Source organism: Sander lucioperca, chromosome 4, assembly GCF_008315115.2.
Source record: "Sander lucioperca isolate FBNREF2018 chromosome 4, SLUC_FBN_1.2, whole genome shotgun sequence".
NCBI classification, from domain to species: Eukaryota; Metazoa; Chordata; class Actinopteri; order Perciformes; family Percidae; genus Sander; species Sander lucioperca.
In genome coordinates, this window is record NC_050176.1 from 20,458,795 (window position 1) to 20,473,189 (window position 14,395).

General features: G+C 39.9%; 1 protein-coding gene across 2 annotated transcripts in view; it reads right to left on the reverse strand.

The window, feature by feature from the left end:
* Nucleotides 1–4,485: 4,485 nt before the first annotated feature.
* Nucleotides 4,486–14,395, reverse strand: part of mtnr1aa (melatonin receptor 1A a) — a 54,424-nt gene continuing 44,514 nt past the window's right edge. Inside the window, exons 2-3 of one of the 2 annotated variants that reach the window (XR_004897210.1) lie at nt 9,810–11,108; nt 4,486–4,496 (exon numbers count right to left, since the gene is read on the reverse strand). Coding sequence is in view for 1 of the 2 variants with exons in the window: in XM_031302346.2 (XP_031158206.1) it covers nt 10,240–11,108 (869 nt within the window). In the remaining variant the exon portion in view is untranslated. Of the gene's footprint in view, nt 4,497–9,808; nt 11,109–14,395 lie in introns of those variants that run through there. The other variant, XM_031302346.2, reaches the window with a different exon arrangement.

The window sequence follows — 14,395 nt, forward strand, 5'->3', positions numbered from 1 at the left end:
TCTGCTTCCTATCACCTAGTTAGTGTCCCAGAGGGCAGTAACTACAGACACAGTGAAGTTGAGAAAAAAGGCTTTGTTGATGGCAAACCATAAAACTGATTTTTGTGCTTTAATTTTTTTGTTTTCATTGACTATTTTACCCAAAAACCTCCTTGCCAGAGAACCACAGTGTGAACCAAGTGTGTTCACAGTGTTTCCCTTGACTTGTTTATTACAAAGTTCTTCAATTTGCATAAAGGTTACCATAGCAAATGCAGTTGCATATTAGTAGTGTTGGTACCTACGGTAGTATTCGCTGCTGCCCCTCCGCAATGAGTGGTTTTTAGAAGTTTTATTGCTTTTATTTGAGTCCAAGAGCCTGATCTCTGACCTGTTTGAGCAACTCTACTATCTCATTCAGTGATTTGGACTGTGGTAAGACGGTGTCAGCTCCAACCAACCATTACATAAACATTCCCCTGGGTGCACCCAACCAACAAAACCTATCCAGGCAGCAAGGCCTGCCTGGACTCAGCTGAACTTACACTTCAGGTACATTAAATAGGACAGGCATTCTATTGTGTTTCTCATTTTAACACAAGATAGACAATCAACCGTGTTAGAGTGCCTGGTAAATGTGTTTTCTGGCTTCCATTATTTACACCCTGCAGTGTCTTTTTTTACATTTACCAGTTACCTGTGCAATACAATGTGGTCAAATGATTTTTTCTAACTTTATAAGATCATGATGATCAAGCATTTACAACAGACCTGTGCGCGATGGATTATGGGAGCTTGGGGTGCAAAATAAGCATTTCTGCATCTGTGGTTGCCTTTGGAGGAAATGGGACTGAAATGGGACGGTCCTTGTCGATCTGATATGATGTTTTCAGTCCAGAAATGGGGACTTATGAGGATCTAGCCTCTGAATTGGAACACAGCCCATGCACATATGAAAGGGATGGAAACTCCTGACTTTGCAATTTCATGATTGATTTGATGACTGCCATGATTTAGTGTTTTATCCATGTAACCATGAAGAGTACAAACATTAATTCATCTCAGCAAATTCATTCGACATCGACAGCACTTCAGTCAGAAAAAAAGATACTTTTTCTTTGCCTTGTCACAAGGCTGTCAATTACTTTAAGGTCAAAGTGAGTTCATCAGATTTTATTTTGTAATGACATGCATGTTCTCTTAACTGTCCTGCATCAACATCTGTCTATTTTACATTGCTGAAACTATGGGTCTCTATCAGCTTGTCTGTCTCACGCAAACACACACACACACACACACACACACATACCCCAGACCTTTTGTGCCTATTCTCTCAGGGTTCCAAAAATAGCTGCCAAGTGGATGCATGTAGATTGAAAATAAAATTGGGCCTAAAATCGAACCTTGTGGTACACCACAGGTAATGTTTGCAATAGATGATGAGTAAATGGAGCTCAGCGAAAATTCTGACAGGAAGACTTCTAACTAATCATGTTTCTCTCTCTTATAAACTGAACAGATGTTAGAGACGCCCACTTTAGCTAACCAATCAGAAGAGGCCCTGAATTTCTCAAGCCAATCACAGCACGACACCTCTGTTTTTAAACCTGTCTCTCTCTGCTGCTCAGTTGTCATTTCAGGCTAAGAACAACCCTCCTCCTCCCCTTGCTCCTCCGGCCTTCATCCCGCACGGCTCCTGGTTCCTCCTCCGACCAGACTGCGTCGGCTCACCTGGTTCGACTTTCGGGTTCCTCACACCGCCATCAGTGTCTAGACTCCATCGGGGGATCAGCTTTTGGCCTTCTAACCCCCTAATTATTATCATTTAATAATGATGGAGTCTAATCTCCAAAGACTGTACATGTCATATCATGCTTTCGTACAATAAATCTTTGCATATCTGCAACAAAGTCTCTCCTGATTGAATTACCTATGGAGACCGAGTAGGTACTTTCTAAAAGGTAAGAATAAAACCAGCTATGTGCAATATCCCTGATGCCAACCCAGGATTTAAGGCGGTCAGTTAAAACAGTATGGTCTACTGTGTCGAAGGCTGCACATAGGTCTAAAAGAATTAAAATTGAGCTCTTACCCCTGTCGGCTGCTAAAAGAAGGTCATTAGTTACCCTCAGGAGGGCCGTTTCTGTGCTATGAAGAGCTCTAAAACCAGACTGAAACTTTTCAAATATGTTGTTATGACACATAAAAGCTAATAGTTGAAAAGGGTTGAAATCACTTTCTCTAAAACTTTTGATAAAAATGGGAGTTTAGATATTGGTCTAAAATTGTTAAGAAAAGAAGGGTCATTGTTTAGTTTCTTTAAAAGAGGATGGGCCACAGCATGTTTGAATGAGGAAGGGAAAATTACACTTGCAAAGGAGCTATTACTGTAATCATTAGTAAAATACTGGGCCCAACCATATCAATAACCTCTTTGACAAATTGAGTTGGAATAAAATCGAGGCTGCAGGTAGTGGGTTTCATCCGGGACATTGTATCAGATAAAATGGACAGTGATACCGGATTAAAATTACTAAAATAATTAAGAATGTCACGACTTGGATGTAAAATATGCTCTCAGGGCTTAATTTGTTGTCATATTTCCTCGACTCTTTTTTTTCAAAAAGCGTAACAAATTCTCACACAATTCATTTGAGGCATCCGTAATAAGTCAGTAACTTTGAATACAATTCTAGGGTTGGAATGATTAGCTAAAATTAAGTTAGAAAAGAACAAAGCTCTTGCCTCTTACTATTTTGAAAACAGGGAAAGGTTTTTCAAAACACAACACACAATTAGCACAACCACACACCCAATTAGCAGAACAATTCAGACAAAATCCTGAAAGTACAGTACAGAAAATACTAGACTTACCTGCTGCATTTGTATAGTGCTTAAACCTGATTGGTGTGACTACAATTAAGCAATCATGTGTTTACACACCTGATGGCTGTGTTTCACAGATTGGCTCATAGGTGTGGTCATTTGACAGTCAAGTGCTTTGGAAGGAAGTGACATCATGATATACTTCTGTGTTTAATGTATACAAGTGTGTTTAGTGTTTTGCAAATCACTGTGTGTATTGTTTTGCAAAAAGTGTGAGGCTGACACAGGCTGTGCTTATAGTGGTGCACATCTGAGGCCTGTACTACGAATCAAGATCAACATGTCCTGGATTTCTTTCAGTGATCCGGCTTCACCTAACCTAACAACCGTGGTCCCGCATAACCTGTATCACGACGCTGGTTATCAACTAGTTCAGTCAACCCAGGTTTTTCCAATCTAGAGACGTGCGCGTTCACATAAAAGAGGCGGTGTTTGCGCCCCACGACCAATCGCAAACATCTACCAGAGCTGCATCTTTTAAACAAGAAGAACAAACTATAATTCTACATAAATATGAAGAACACAGACACGGTTCAACAGGCAAAACGCAGGAAAGAAAGCTGGCAAAAAAGCCGACGCTGTTATGCGTAAATCACAACGCTTAGCTTATCAATATCCAGTGGTGTAGTCTACGTGATAGTAAGCTCCAGAATTTCCATATACTCACTTAAAAATGCCCAATGACACGTAACAACATACTTTCCATTATATGTTTGATATATTTTGAATTGTCATCTGTGCTTTTTTCTTCACATAGGCTCAATGGAGGTATTTCACCATAAATTGGTGCATAAAAGTGTATCGGAATGCAGGAAATGAAGTCGTTGATGCTTAAAACTTCCCTGGGAGAGGACACCCAGACCCCCCACTATGATATGCCCCCCTCCTCCCCCAAAGGCAGATTCTGGCCAATATACAATACAGTACACCCACTACAATACATTAGACTAAGCTGTTCACTTCCCCATCAGTCAGGCACAAGATCTGACCATATATAATTACACTTTTGCTTTCCATAAACTGTCGTTGCTTTAGGCTTTTATTTCAGTTGCAAATCCAGCAGTGGTGCGCGATCGTGAGAGAAAATAAAAAATAACATAAAAACATAATTTAAACCGATGTGCACATTGGCAACACACGGCTAAAGAAGGCAACAAATAGCCTATAAGTAATTCCCTCCGCTGAAAATCTATATCTTTCATAAAAATACCCATCAGGGAATGTTAACGGGGTTGTCGGTCTCGAAATGTTTTAACTTTTATGAGCGCACCTCTCTCTCTCTCTCCGCGAACCGAGCTCCAGCTGATCTTCTAAGAACGGTGACGCCGTTATCAGTCGAGTATTGATTGGTCAGTGGGCGGTGCTTTTACACCGGTTGATCTCTAATCTCCAACATAACCTGCTCCCGACCAGGTTAGGCGTTCAGCATAAGTTACCACGGCAATTGAACCCGATCACAAGTGATCCACCTTCGTAGTACAGAAAACCCTGGGTTGAGCCTGAAGTTAGCTCGTTAACGCCAAATCTCGCTTCGTAGTACAGGCATCTGGGCCAATGTTTTGCTCCTTGAGTGCAAGGTTTTGATAATTGTGTAATACGTTTGATTTCAGTGTGTAAGCAATTGGCAAAAACTGTAAACTGCCTTTTGATAGTTGATCATCGCATCTTCATCTTTCATCTTCATCAGAGTTAATAAAATAAATTTAAACCATTTTTTTGCCATTTATGTTCCTGTCTTCTACAGACTCTTTTTAAATCTTGGGTGGCTTTGTTTAACCATGCCTGGTGTGATATCTTCGGCCTTTTCTCCTTGTAGGGGGCAACATAGACATCTAAACTACCTAATGCTGTTTGTACATTCACAGTTTTATACTTATTTATTCCCATTTGATTCACTGATGTTAGTGAGGTTTCAAACGTGTTGTAAATACTATGAAAAACAACATTTTACCATGGCATGGATACTTTGGATTTTTAAAATGTTTTGATTGTTCTACAGAATATTTAACATCCTTTTGGACTAGTTCAGTAAAACAGAACATGATTCACCCACTTTAAAAGTAAAAATTTGGTAAGATTTTACGCATTATAGGAGACGCTGCAGACATAAGGCACTGTAGTGCCCTCCATAGTTCAATATCAAAACAGCCATCGTGCCTGTAATCCAGGAAAAGAGGGGAAGTGCTGTGAATGCCTATTTACTGTACTGATTCAATAAGGTGAATTTTCTGCAGATTCTTCAGACTTTGTTACTTTATTTTTTTCTCTGGTTGTGTAGGTTGCTTGGCACTACAGATAGTCTGGTGTAGTGGTGAACTACACTGCCTCCAGAATCCTGTAGAATCATGGGACTGAATCTCAGCAGAGTTAAGAGAAATCTGAAACACACACAAAAACAAACAATATATCTGGATTCATTTTGTTATTGTTATTTCTATATCTCCTAAGTCATGCGTCATGATATTGATGTTGACCCATTCAATGCATGTATACAGAGTTAATTCAACCAAAAGGGGTATAATGAGGTAAGAGAAATAAGGGTTAGTCATCTCCGTTAACAGTGCAAGAAGTGTTCACTGGAACATGCTTCCCCGGCATGCTTATGTGCATCTCCGAGAAGCATATCGAGCTGTCATGATAATCACAGATAGCCTATATTGCATTGTATTAGGCTACCCTGTCATACAGAGGAACATACTAAAAAAATAAAAATAAAAATATTGGAAACTGAGTACAAGTTGAATTGTTACAGCATAACTAGGGAACCCAAGCACTAGACACGGGGGAAAGGAGGCAGGTGTATAATTTGTAAGATTTATTTACAACCTTAAATATTGCAAACAGGGAGTGAACTAGATTCAAAGTTGAGAGTCGAGACAGGGGGTAAGCAGGAGTGGTGGAGCCAAAGCGGTATCCAGGAATGATCTGAGCAGAGTCCATAACCGAGAGGCAAAAACCAACAGTCACACAGGAATAAAAAAACTGAGCAGATGGAATCAGCGAGAGCAACTTTCTGGCAGTATGAGTGTGGTAGTGCTGAGTTCTTGTAGGCAGATTTCATTGTAGAATGGGAGGAAGCTGGTGAAGCTCCACTCATAACCGGCACACCTGACTCTGCTTGAGTAATCATAGCCACACACACACACACACTGAGAGAGAGGGAAAGCTTAAGCAGAGGTGGAGGCCATGACATGAATGGATGATATCATTTTATTAAATTGGGATGTTTTTTCTGGGACTTTCTGTACAGACTGTGAATAAGAGACAAACAGTGTCTTGCTTGCTTTTTGTCACCGCTCCCTGCTGCTGCCACCACTAGATCTCGTCCGCTGACAGAAGAGCCATTTGTTCATGTAATTAGTAACACCTGGGCTTTTGACAAGTAAAAAAAAAGTGTATATGTATCTGAGTGTGTGTGTGTGTGTGTGTGTGTGTGTGTGTGTGTGTGTGTGTGTGTGTGTGTGTGTGTGTGTGTGTCAGTGTTTCATGGCAGATAATGACATCGCCTAAAAGGTGATTGTTTAAATAAAATCTAATTATCTCACAAAGTAAAAGTAGTATCACACTAATTAGGGCACAAACATGTCACCTCACTCTATTAAGATGTCAGCCTCACACTCCCCTGACAAGTGTTTCTTAAGAACACTAAAGGTGGCTGAACGGCTTCATTATCACAGTAGCATGCACATATAACTGGAGCAGCAAATTTATGTCCAATGAAACAGGTACCGCACAGGATGTTTAAAATTTTCAAAGTAATAACAAAAAGGATTAGGGCTAGAAAGAATGTCAGTATTGTAAGAGCCAATTAAAACCCAGTTCCTCAAACATGATTCATCTTTGTGCCTTTCCTGGCAGTATCCTCTGATAAAATAATCCAGTGATCACACACGATATTGTACACACTCATACAAATAAAAAAGAATATGCTTGCTTAATGTCAGCTACTCTTACCTAAATATAGCTCCAATTTGAAACCTATCCTGCCTCTCAAAGTAATTTTTCCTACAATATCTAATATCTTCTGATATCTCTCTCTGCATAGATTTCTCATTCTGAACTCTCAAATGTCACTGTAGCTCATATTGAAATCATAAAAGAGTTCAATGTGTTCCACAGAATTTTAACAATCCAAAACAGTTGTGGGTAATTAAACCAAAACAATCAGATGTAATGGTGTGTTCAGCTCTGCACCCGCTATTAAACTTGTGCGAGTACTGCAACGCAAATTTTGATCTCCTGATGCATTTTATTTGATCTTTTTGTCTATAACTCAAACGTTTAAATATGAAATATTGAATACAAATTGGTGATTGCTTAAAGGTTCATTGCTGAGACTTTGTTTTGTAGTTTTTGTGTAGGTAAAAAAACAAACACATAATAGACACCATCAACCAGATACGTTTGAACTATTTATTAGTGAAAGATGCTCCTGACATTAAATTTGAGGTACTGTGTTATAAAAATGTGAACTTTGGATATTGTGTAAGGTCAGTTTACAAAGAAGAGTTACATTTGTGCTACAAACAACGAAAATTGTCTAATAAATCGGTCATAAAATAACTTAATAGTAAAAAAACAGATCGTCCTCACCCAGAAAACGACCGTATAGGTCAATTGTGCAAGAAGTTCATAACCCCCCATAATTACATTTCTTGTTAGGCGGCGACCTCTCGTGGCTGAAGTAATTATCCAACCTGTCCTTGACCAGAAAAACATATCTTTGGTGATAAAGGGTAGTTGTGTATGGCTTGAGACTGCAACAGGGGTGGTCACCCCCTTGGCCAGCAAGTAAACCTTGAGTTTAAAATATTTTATCATAGTTACTGTGTGTTCTGAAAGTCAAGACTAATTTAAGAAGCTCAAATTAACACATTTTCCCACTCACTCTTGTGTAATGTAGTCATGAAGAGTAGTTTTGTTTTGAGATCTGCTGCTCAAAAGTGAATAAAGGCCCTAAAATCGACCCCTGGGGGACAACACAAGTCAACGATGTTGATGTTGAAGTATAGTTTCCAATGAAAAAAAAAAGCTCCTGTCTTGTAAATATGATTTGAGGAGCTCAAAGGCAGTGTGGTCTTTGTTGTGCTCTGCTTTTCGAAGGATATGTTCTGCAAGAGCTTTGATCTATGACCTTGCCACAGTAAAGCACACATTCTATTCATAGACAGATATCAAATCAGTAATGGATGATGGGCCTAAATCAGTGCCATTGGTCATGTAACACCTGACTTTTCTCTTCTTCATTGTTGTACATCCTGGGCTATAAAGATATTTGGGCCCAGATTACAGTATAACTGGTTGGGGGCAGTGTAAATCCCTGTAATTTTTACTCATCCACAACCCTTTCAGTCATTTTACAACCCCACACAGCTCTTGGGATTAAGCAGATAGAGAAGGGGGAAGGGAGACTGCTGGGAGCTGACTCTTTCAGCTTTTTGCTTTGAGGATGATGTTCACCGGCCATTATATAAGCCAAGTAGATTTCAAATACATAGTTGGGCCGTTCTCTTCTGTGATGCATGATGCTTTTGTCTGTGTTAGACTAACCGGGTTGCCTATGCATGCTATGCAACACACATGCAAAAGATGATGTGAAGTAGGCAACACAGTCCGTGCTTCCTATGCAGTAGAGTTTCCTTAGTACACTGGCGCCCAACACCTATATATGTTCACCTTGAAATTTGCTTGCAGGCAGAACCTGATAGCTTCAGTGTTAAACTACCACAAATATGAGACAGGCAAAACAGAGGGAAAATGTCTGACATCAGCCCTATTATATTCATTTGTTGTGTTCCACTTAGGATAAAATCACATTACTCAGGCAGATTTGTAGCAGAGCTGTCATAGTTAATCCTTGGCATAATTATGAATCTAGAGGATCAGCCAGACAACATAATTTAGGTATTCAGTGAAGGCCTAAAATCAAATATTAAAATAAGTTTTGTACTCTTAAATTATTTATTTATGTATTTATTTTCCTGTTTGTATTCACTGAAATGATAGTAATACGGTCTAGATTATTGTTAACTTGGACTCACTTATTTTTGGCAAACAGTGGTTCAATATAACGGTCGGATAAATGGACCAATCACAATTTTTCTTCCGTTGGTATCTGGGTGAAGGCAGGGCCTAGCTGGACCGAATGCCGGTATAATGCAAGTGAATCTGGGCATGCATTTGATAGGGACAGGTGTCTTAGCCAGTCATATTTTGATGAGTTGTGGGTGGGATGATTTCCCCACATCTTCCGGGCATTCGCGAATACCTTCCACTAGGTCCTAGTTGAAGTGGCCTGCGAAAGTTGTCAGCGAGCGATGAAGAAGACTTCAGTTCATTCAATGATAGGAACAACAACAAAGGAGTATTGATAAACAGTTAGAGCAGTAAATGGCAGCAGGTAGTGAAGAAGACTGTGTGGCTGTATTAACAAGATCGCCTTTTCAGGAAAAACATAATCCAGAAAGGCCAACAATCACCCACTTTGCCAGGATTAGTGCAAACTAGCAAGAGCTATCAGCTAAAGTTACAGTCCCTATCAGTGGCTAACGGACAGCCCCCGCATCTACGAGCTGTAACGTTACTGCTGGGATTGCAGCTTATCAAAACTGTAGTGTTTAGACACCACCTTCCTGGTTTAACTGTGATGTTCTGAATGCATTTACAGATTTGCAATAAACTTGAATTTGTGAGTATATTGGACACAGGACTTAAGCAGATACTCCATCAATATTCCATCAATATAAGGTTTTATTTTGTATATGAACAATTCCTGCATATCCATGCATACAGTATAATGAGCTCACAAGGTGGCAGCGCGCGAGAGAGAGAGGCTAAAATATATATTCCACTTAATGTATTGCAGGGTATAATACAACAGCAGCAACCCACATTTCACTCAATTTGTGTTACAGTGTCACAAATGAGGTTATTAAAATTAAAACTTTATGAATGTCTGTGTATATTTTCAATCAAGTTTTGTAGAATGTTTTTGTTGGCCTGATATAATGTTGTCTTCATTTCACTGGAACCTGATGTATCTTACCATATATCTACATGACATGTCATACAAAATAAATACTTATATAATGCATAATACATTTATATCATCACTGTAAACAGGAAAACAAAACGTACGTCATATTTACTGTACTACAGGTACTGCAGAGTCAAACAAGAGATAAAGATAATATGCACCCCTGTCTTTACTGTGATTGTTCAGAGGTCCAATAGCACCATATGAACGTCTGTAGACAGCTCAGAGTATAGAAGCTGTTTTATATTAATATTTGGTATTTTTCTGCCTTTTTCTTTTTTTACTCTCAGTCACAGCACATCTTTTAATGTCTGCTCGGTATTCCTCTGAGTTCTGGATCAGACAGAGTCCACCTTGACCTGGTTATTGTTGGTCATGAGGGGTGACGGTTTACACTTGAGTCTCTCCCCTGCATCGTTGGAGCTGTCCTGGAAGAAGATGCGTGCTGTGCACACTGACACTACAATGCGCTTGTACTCCCGTCTGAAGTTCTGGTTTAGCACACCATACACAATGGCATTAAGGCAGCTGTTGAAGTAGGCCATAAAGTAGCTGGCCACAAATAACCACTCTGGGATGAGGGGAACCACCACCTCTGGTTTGATCGCTACAGCCAGACCGATGAAGTTGAGCGGTGCCCAGCAAACGGCGAAGAGCACAAACACTACAAACATAGTGATAAAGTTTCTAACATCATGTGGCGTTAGCTTGGGCCGGTTGTCTGGCTTGACTCGTCTCCTCACCTGTATTACCAGTATCCAAATGCGCAGGTAGCAGTATGTGACAATCATGATGGGTAAAATAAAGTGAAAGAAAACCACTGCGATAGTGTATGCTGAGCTGGCTGACTGCTCGAATGTGCAGGAATAAACCCGTGGGTCATACTGAAGTGAACCCACAAACAGGTTGGGCACGATGGCCACCACAGTCAGCGCCCAGATTAACATCACATAGCAGACTGAGTTTTTGTCACTGTACAGTTTATCATACTTGAGGCTGTGGCAGATATAACAGTATCGGTTGATGGCAATGCCAGTGATGTTGAAGATTGATCCGATGACGCTGACGCCCATAAGGAAGCCGCTGATCTGGCAGTGAACGTAGCCCAGGTTCCAGCCATTGTTGAAGATGGAGGTGAGAACCAGAGGGTACGGGTAGATGGCCACCACAAGGTCTGCCACTGCCAGGCTCACCACAAAGATGTTCCCTACAGACAAAACACACACCCACAGGAGAGACAATTGAGGACAACATGAGTCATTGACAACAGAAGCAGAGTAGATCCAAATGAACAAGACAAAGACAGCGTGAATGATTGTACCAAAAGAATGCCAATTTATTCATTCAAATTGGAATTATCTGCCTGACAAAAGGACTGTACCAATATTTTTGGTTTTATATATATATATATATAGTTTTAGCATATTTGCTTTCCTACCCCTTATTGGCAGCCATGTATTTCAGTATGGAGAAAGCTATAGTACAAAAAGTATAGAACAAATGTCAACTTACAGAAAACAGAGTAGAAAACATGATCATACACTGTAAACCCCAATCCATCCATGACACAAAAGTTTAATGTTACGTCCACACAAATGTTCAGGATTGTCAAAACAACATAAAAATTTTATGTTCATTTGACACAAAAAAAAATCATCCCATGTGAGGACCCATGCAAATAATACCAGCACCTTTTGATAAATCCATTTGTTTCTGTTGCTACTTACTTGTTATAAGCAACAGGGAAAGGGCCTCAATGCTGGATGTTGAGAAGAAATGCATCTGCAAAAATGTTTTGCTTATGCGTATGTGCACTTGTGTGAATTTATAAACACATTTGGTAGTTTCCCCCCGATGATTTGGTATGTATAAACTTCAACTTGCATTCATTTGTCACCTTTTTGATGTTGATGAATAATGAAAGGGAGGGGGTCCCTGTCACTATAATAATTAGTCTGGATCAACGTCAACATTTCGGAACTCTGTTTGTTGCCAATCTTAAAATCCTTTTGCTTAGGATTAACAAAAAACTTCGAGCTAGCAAGCTACACACTGAAAATGGCAGGTTTTGTAGGAAAAATTGGATCATGCAATAAGACAGGTTTACTTCGTTCTTTCGGTAAATGATTGGTGGAGATTGGTATGGACGAAGTATACACGGCGAGCAAATTACATTTAACCATGTATCCAGCTAATTTAAATAGCTCTCGTTACTGTATTGTGTGAACAGTTAACTTCATTTAATTATTTATATGGCGTTTTTTTTTTTGCGGGATGCAACTGTTCCACCAAAACAAGTTCCTGCCCAAGACTATATTGCAGAGCCACCATTGCTGGGTCCAGAGCTTAGCACCACCCAAGGGGATTGTGATTGATTCAATGAAATTCAAAAAGCCCAGAGCTTTTTTTCCCTATCCTTCAATGTATGTGTGGTGTAGCCAGACCTTACGCCACAGCGCTGTGGAGATAGGTCTGGCAATGCAAGACTACTAAATAATGCATATTTCTAATTGCCAGCAAGGACATCATCTACAGGCCAGTTGGTATTTAAGGGCTCACAAGTGTATTCTTTGTTCCCAAACTGATGGGGAAATTAGACATGGCTTGTTGGAGAACACACTGTTGCACACGGAAATACATGGCATGCATTTAAGAGACAAAAGAGTAAAAACTCTGTGGAAACAGCCTCACGTGTGTGTGGGCATTCACTGCTTTGTGTCTCCAGCTTTCCTTCATTATGTAGACCTCTGCATTTTAGCATTATTTACCGTTGAGTGGCCTGTCATGAGGATGTTGGAGGATCCTAACATCGAGCCACACAGTATTTTCACAGCTGTCACTTATATATTAGGGTAATTTGTTGTATGTATAGAAGTGAGTACCATATTACAGTGCCTAATGACAAGTCCAGACCTAGTTGCCTAAGTGACAACACCCTGTCACAGATGACAAGATGCATTTACTGCATGTCAAATGGAAACTAAGCGCATCGTATATCTCTGCAATCACTGCACAGTCCCTCCAGGATTTCGCAGCCTTTTTTTGAGATTGTTGCAGACCAAAATGCCTGATTTTGCAGGAGCTTTTGTAAAACATTGCGATAAAAGTTGCGATGTCTTTTGTATTTTTGTTTGAAATTAAGTTGCGAGAGACAGTGAAAATTGCAAAAATAAGTTGCGATTTTTTTGTTATAATTCTTAAAAACTATTTTTGTTGGTAAATGTGAGATGTTCCGAGTCGCACACGTCTCGTCTTCATATCAGAAACAAGGAAATGAATTTGGCGACGTACGTGTGTTACGTCAACCCGTTCTCACTCCCGCTTGGTCAGTGGCTCTTAGCGTCACATACTGATGCTAAGTCTGGCACGTGGGACTGCTGTGATTGGTTGAAGTCACGGGAAACTCCGGGTAATTGGTCAAATTTGCGGTAAAGTTGCGGTGATTGGTCAAAATTGCGAGTTTTATTCAGGGTTTTTGAAAAAACATTCGGGGCTATCTTTGTGAGAACCTTAGGAGTGAAAACACTTTTTTCCTATTTAAGGGTTAAACACACACTATGAAGTTGTCTTGTCTCCCCTGTGCTCATGTATGTACATGTAGAACATGTGTGGGAGTAATAAACAAGATATACACAAAAAACATCATCCATACACTACTCTATAGTGCCACTAGTGGCCGATTGACCGGCTGGTTACCGGAATTGGCCGATTTTCACATGATCGGCCATGATGGGCGACCGGCCGGTCAGTCTGACATATGCCGATTTTATGCTGGTCAAACGCTGTAAATAAATAACATTGTAAAGGCTACCATACACAATGCATAGGAATTATATATAGGCCAGCAAATAATAATAAACCCATTATTAATTACATTATCTTAATGCAGTGTAACTACTGTAGCATGTAAATAATGCACATAAAATACAAACATGAGCAAGGGCGTTCAACAATTGCCATTATATCGACAGCCACGTGCCACCTAGCTAGCAGGTGAAGAACATAAACAACGAAATCACCAGCTAACAATGAATTGACAACATAAGTTATATGACTTACAGTTGTCAAGGACGCACACATGCGATCTCCACAGGCTAGTTATCCACAGCGATAGCAAGTCTCTTTTTCCTTTCTCTAGAAGGAAAATGGTTCTTCCATAACATTGCACTTTAGATGTGTGTGAATTTCCAACACCAGGAGTAATTTATATAGTTCTATTTTATAGCGATCGATTATCTTTTCAAAACTTTGTCTATGTTCTATGCAAAATGTAAAATGTTCTATTAAAGAAAATATAGAAAATAAATTTGTGTGTGCTGTAAAGTGGTTAGAAAAAATGAAATCAGAATCGGCTAAAATCGGTATCGGCAGGTCAAACTCAATGAAAAATCGGAATCGGACTAGAAAATTGTAATCGGTGCCTCTCTACCTCTAAGTCCTTATTTCCACCAACTGCAGAACGTCTGCGGATCGGCTCCGCTGCGTGTCGGCTCC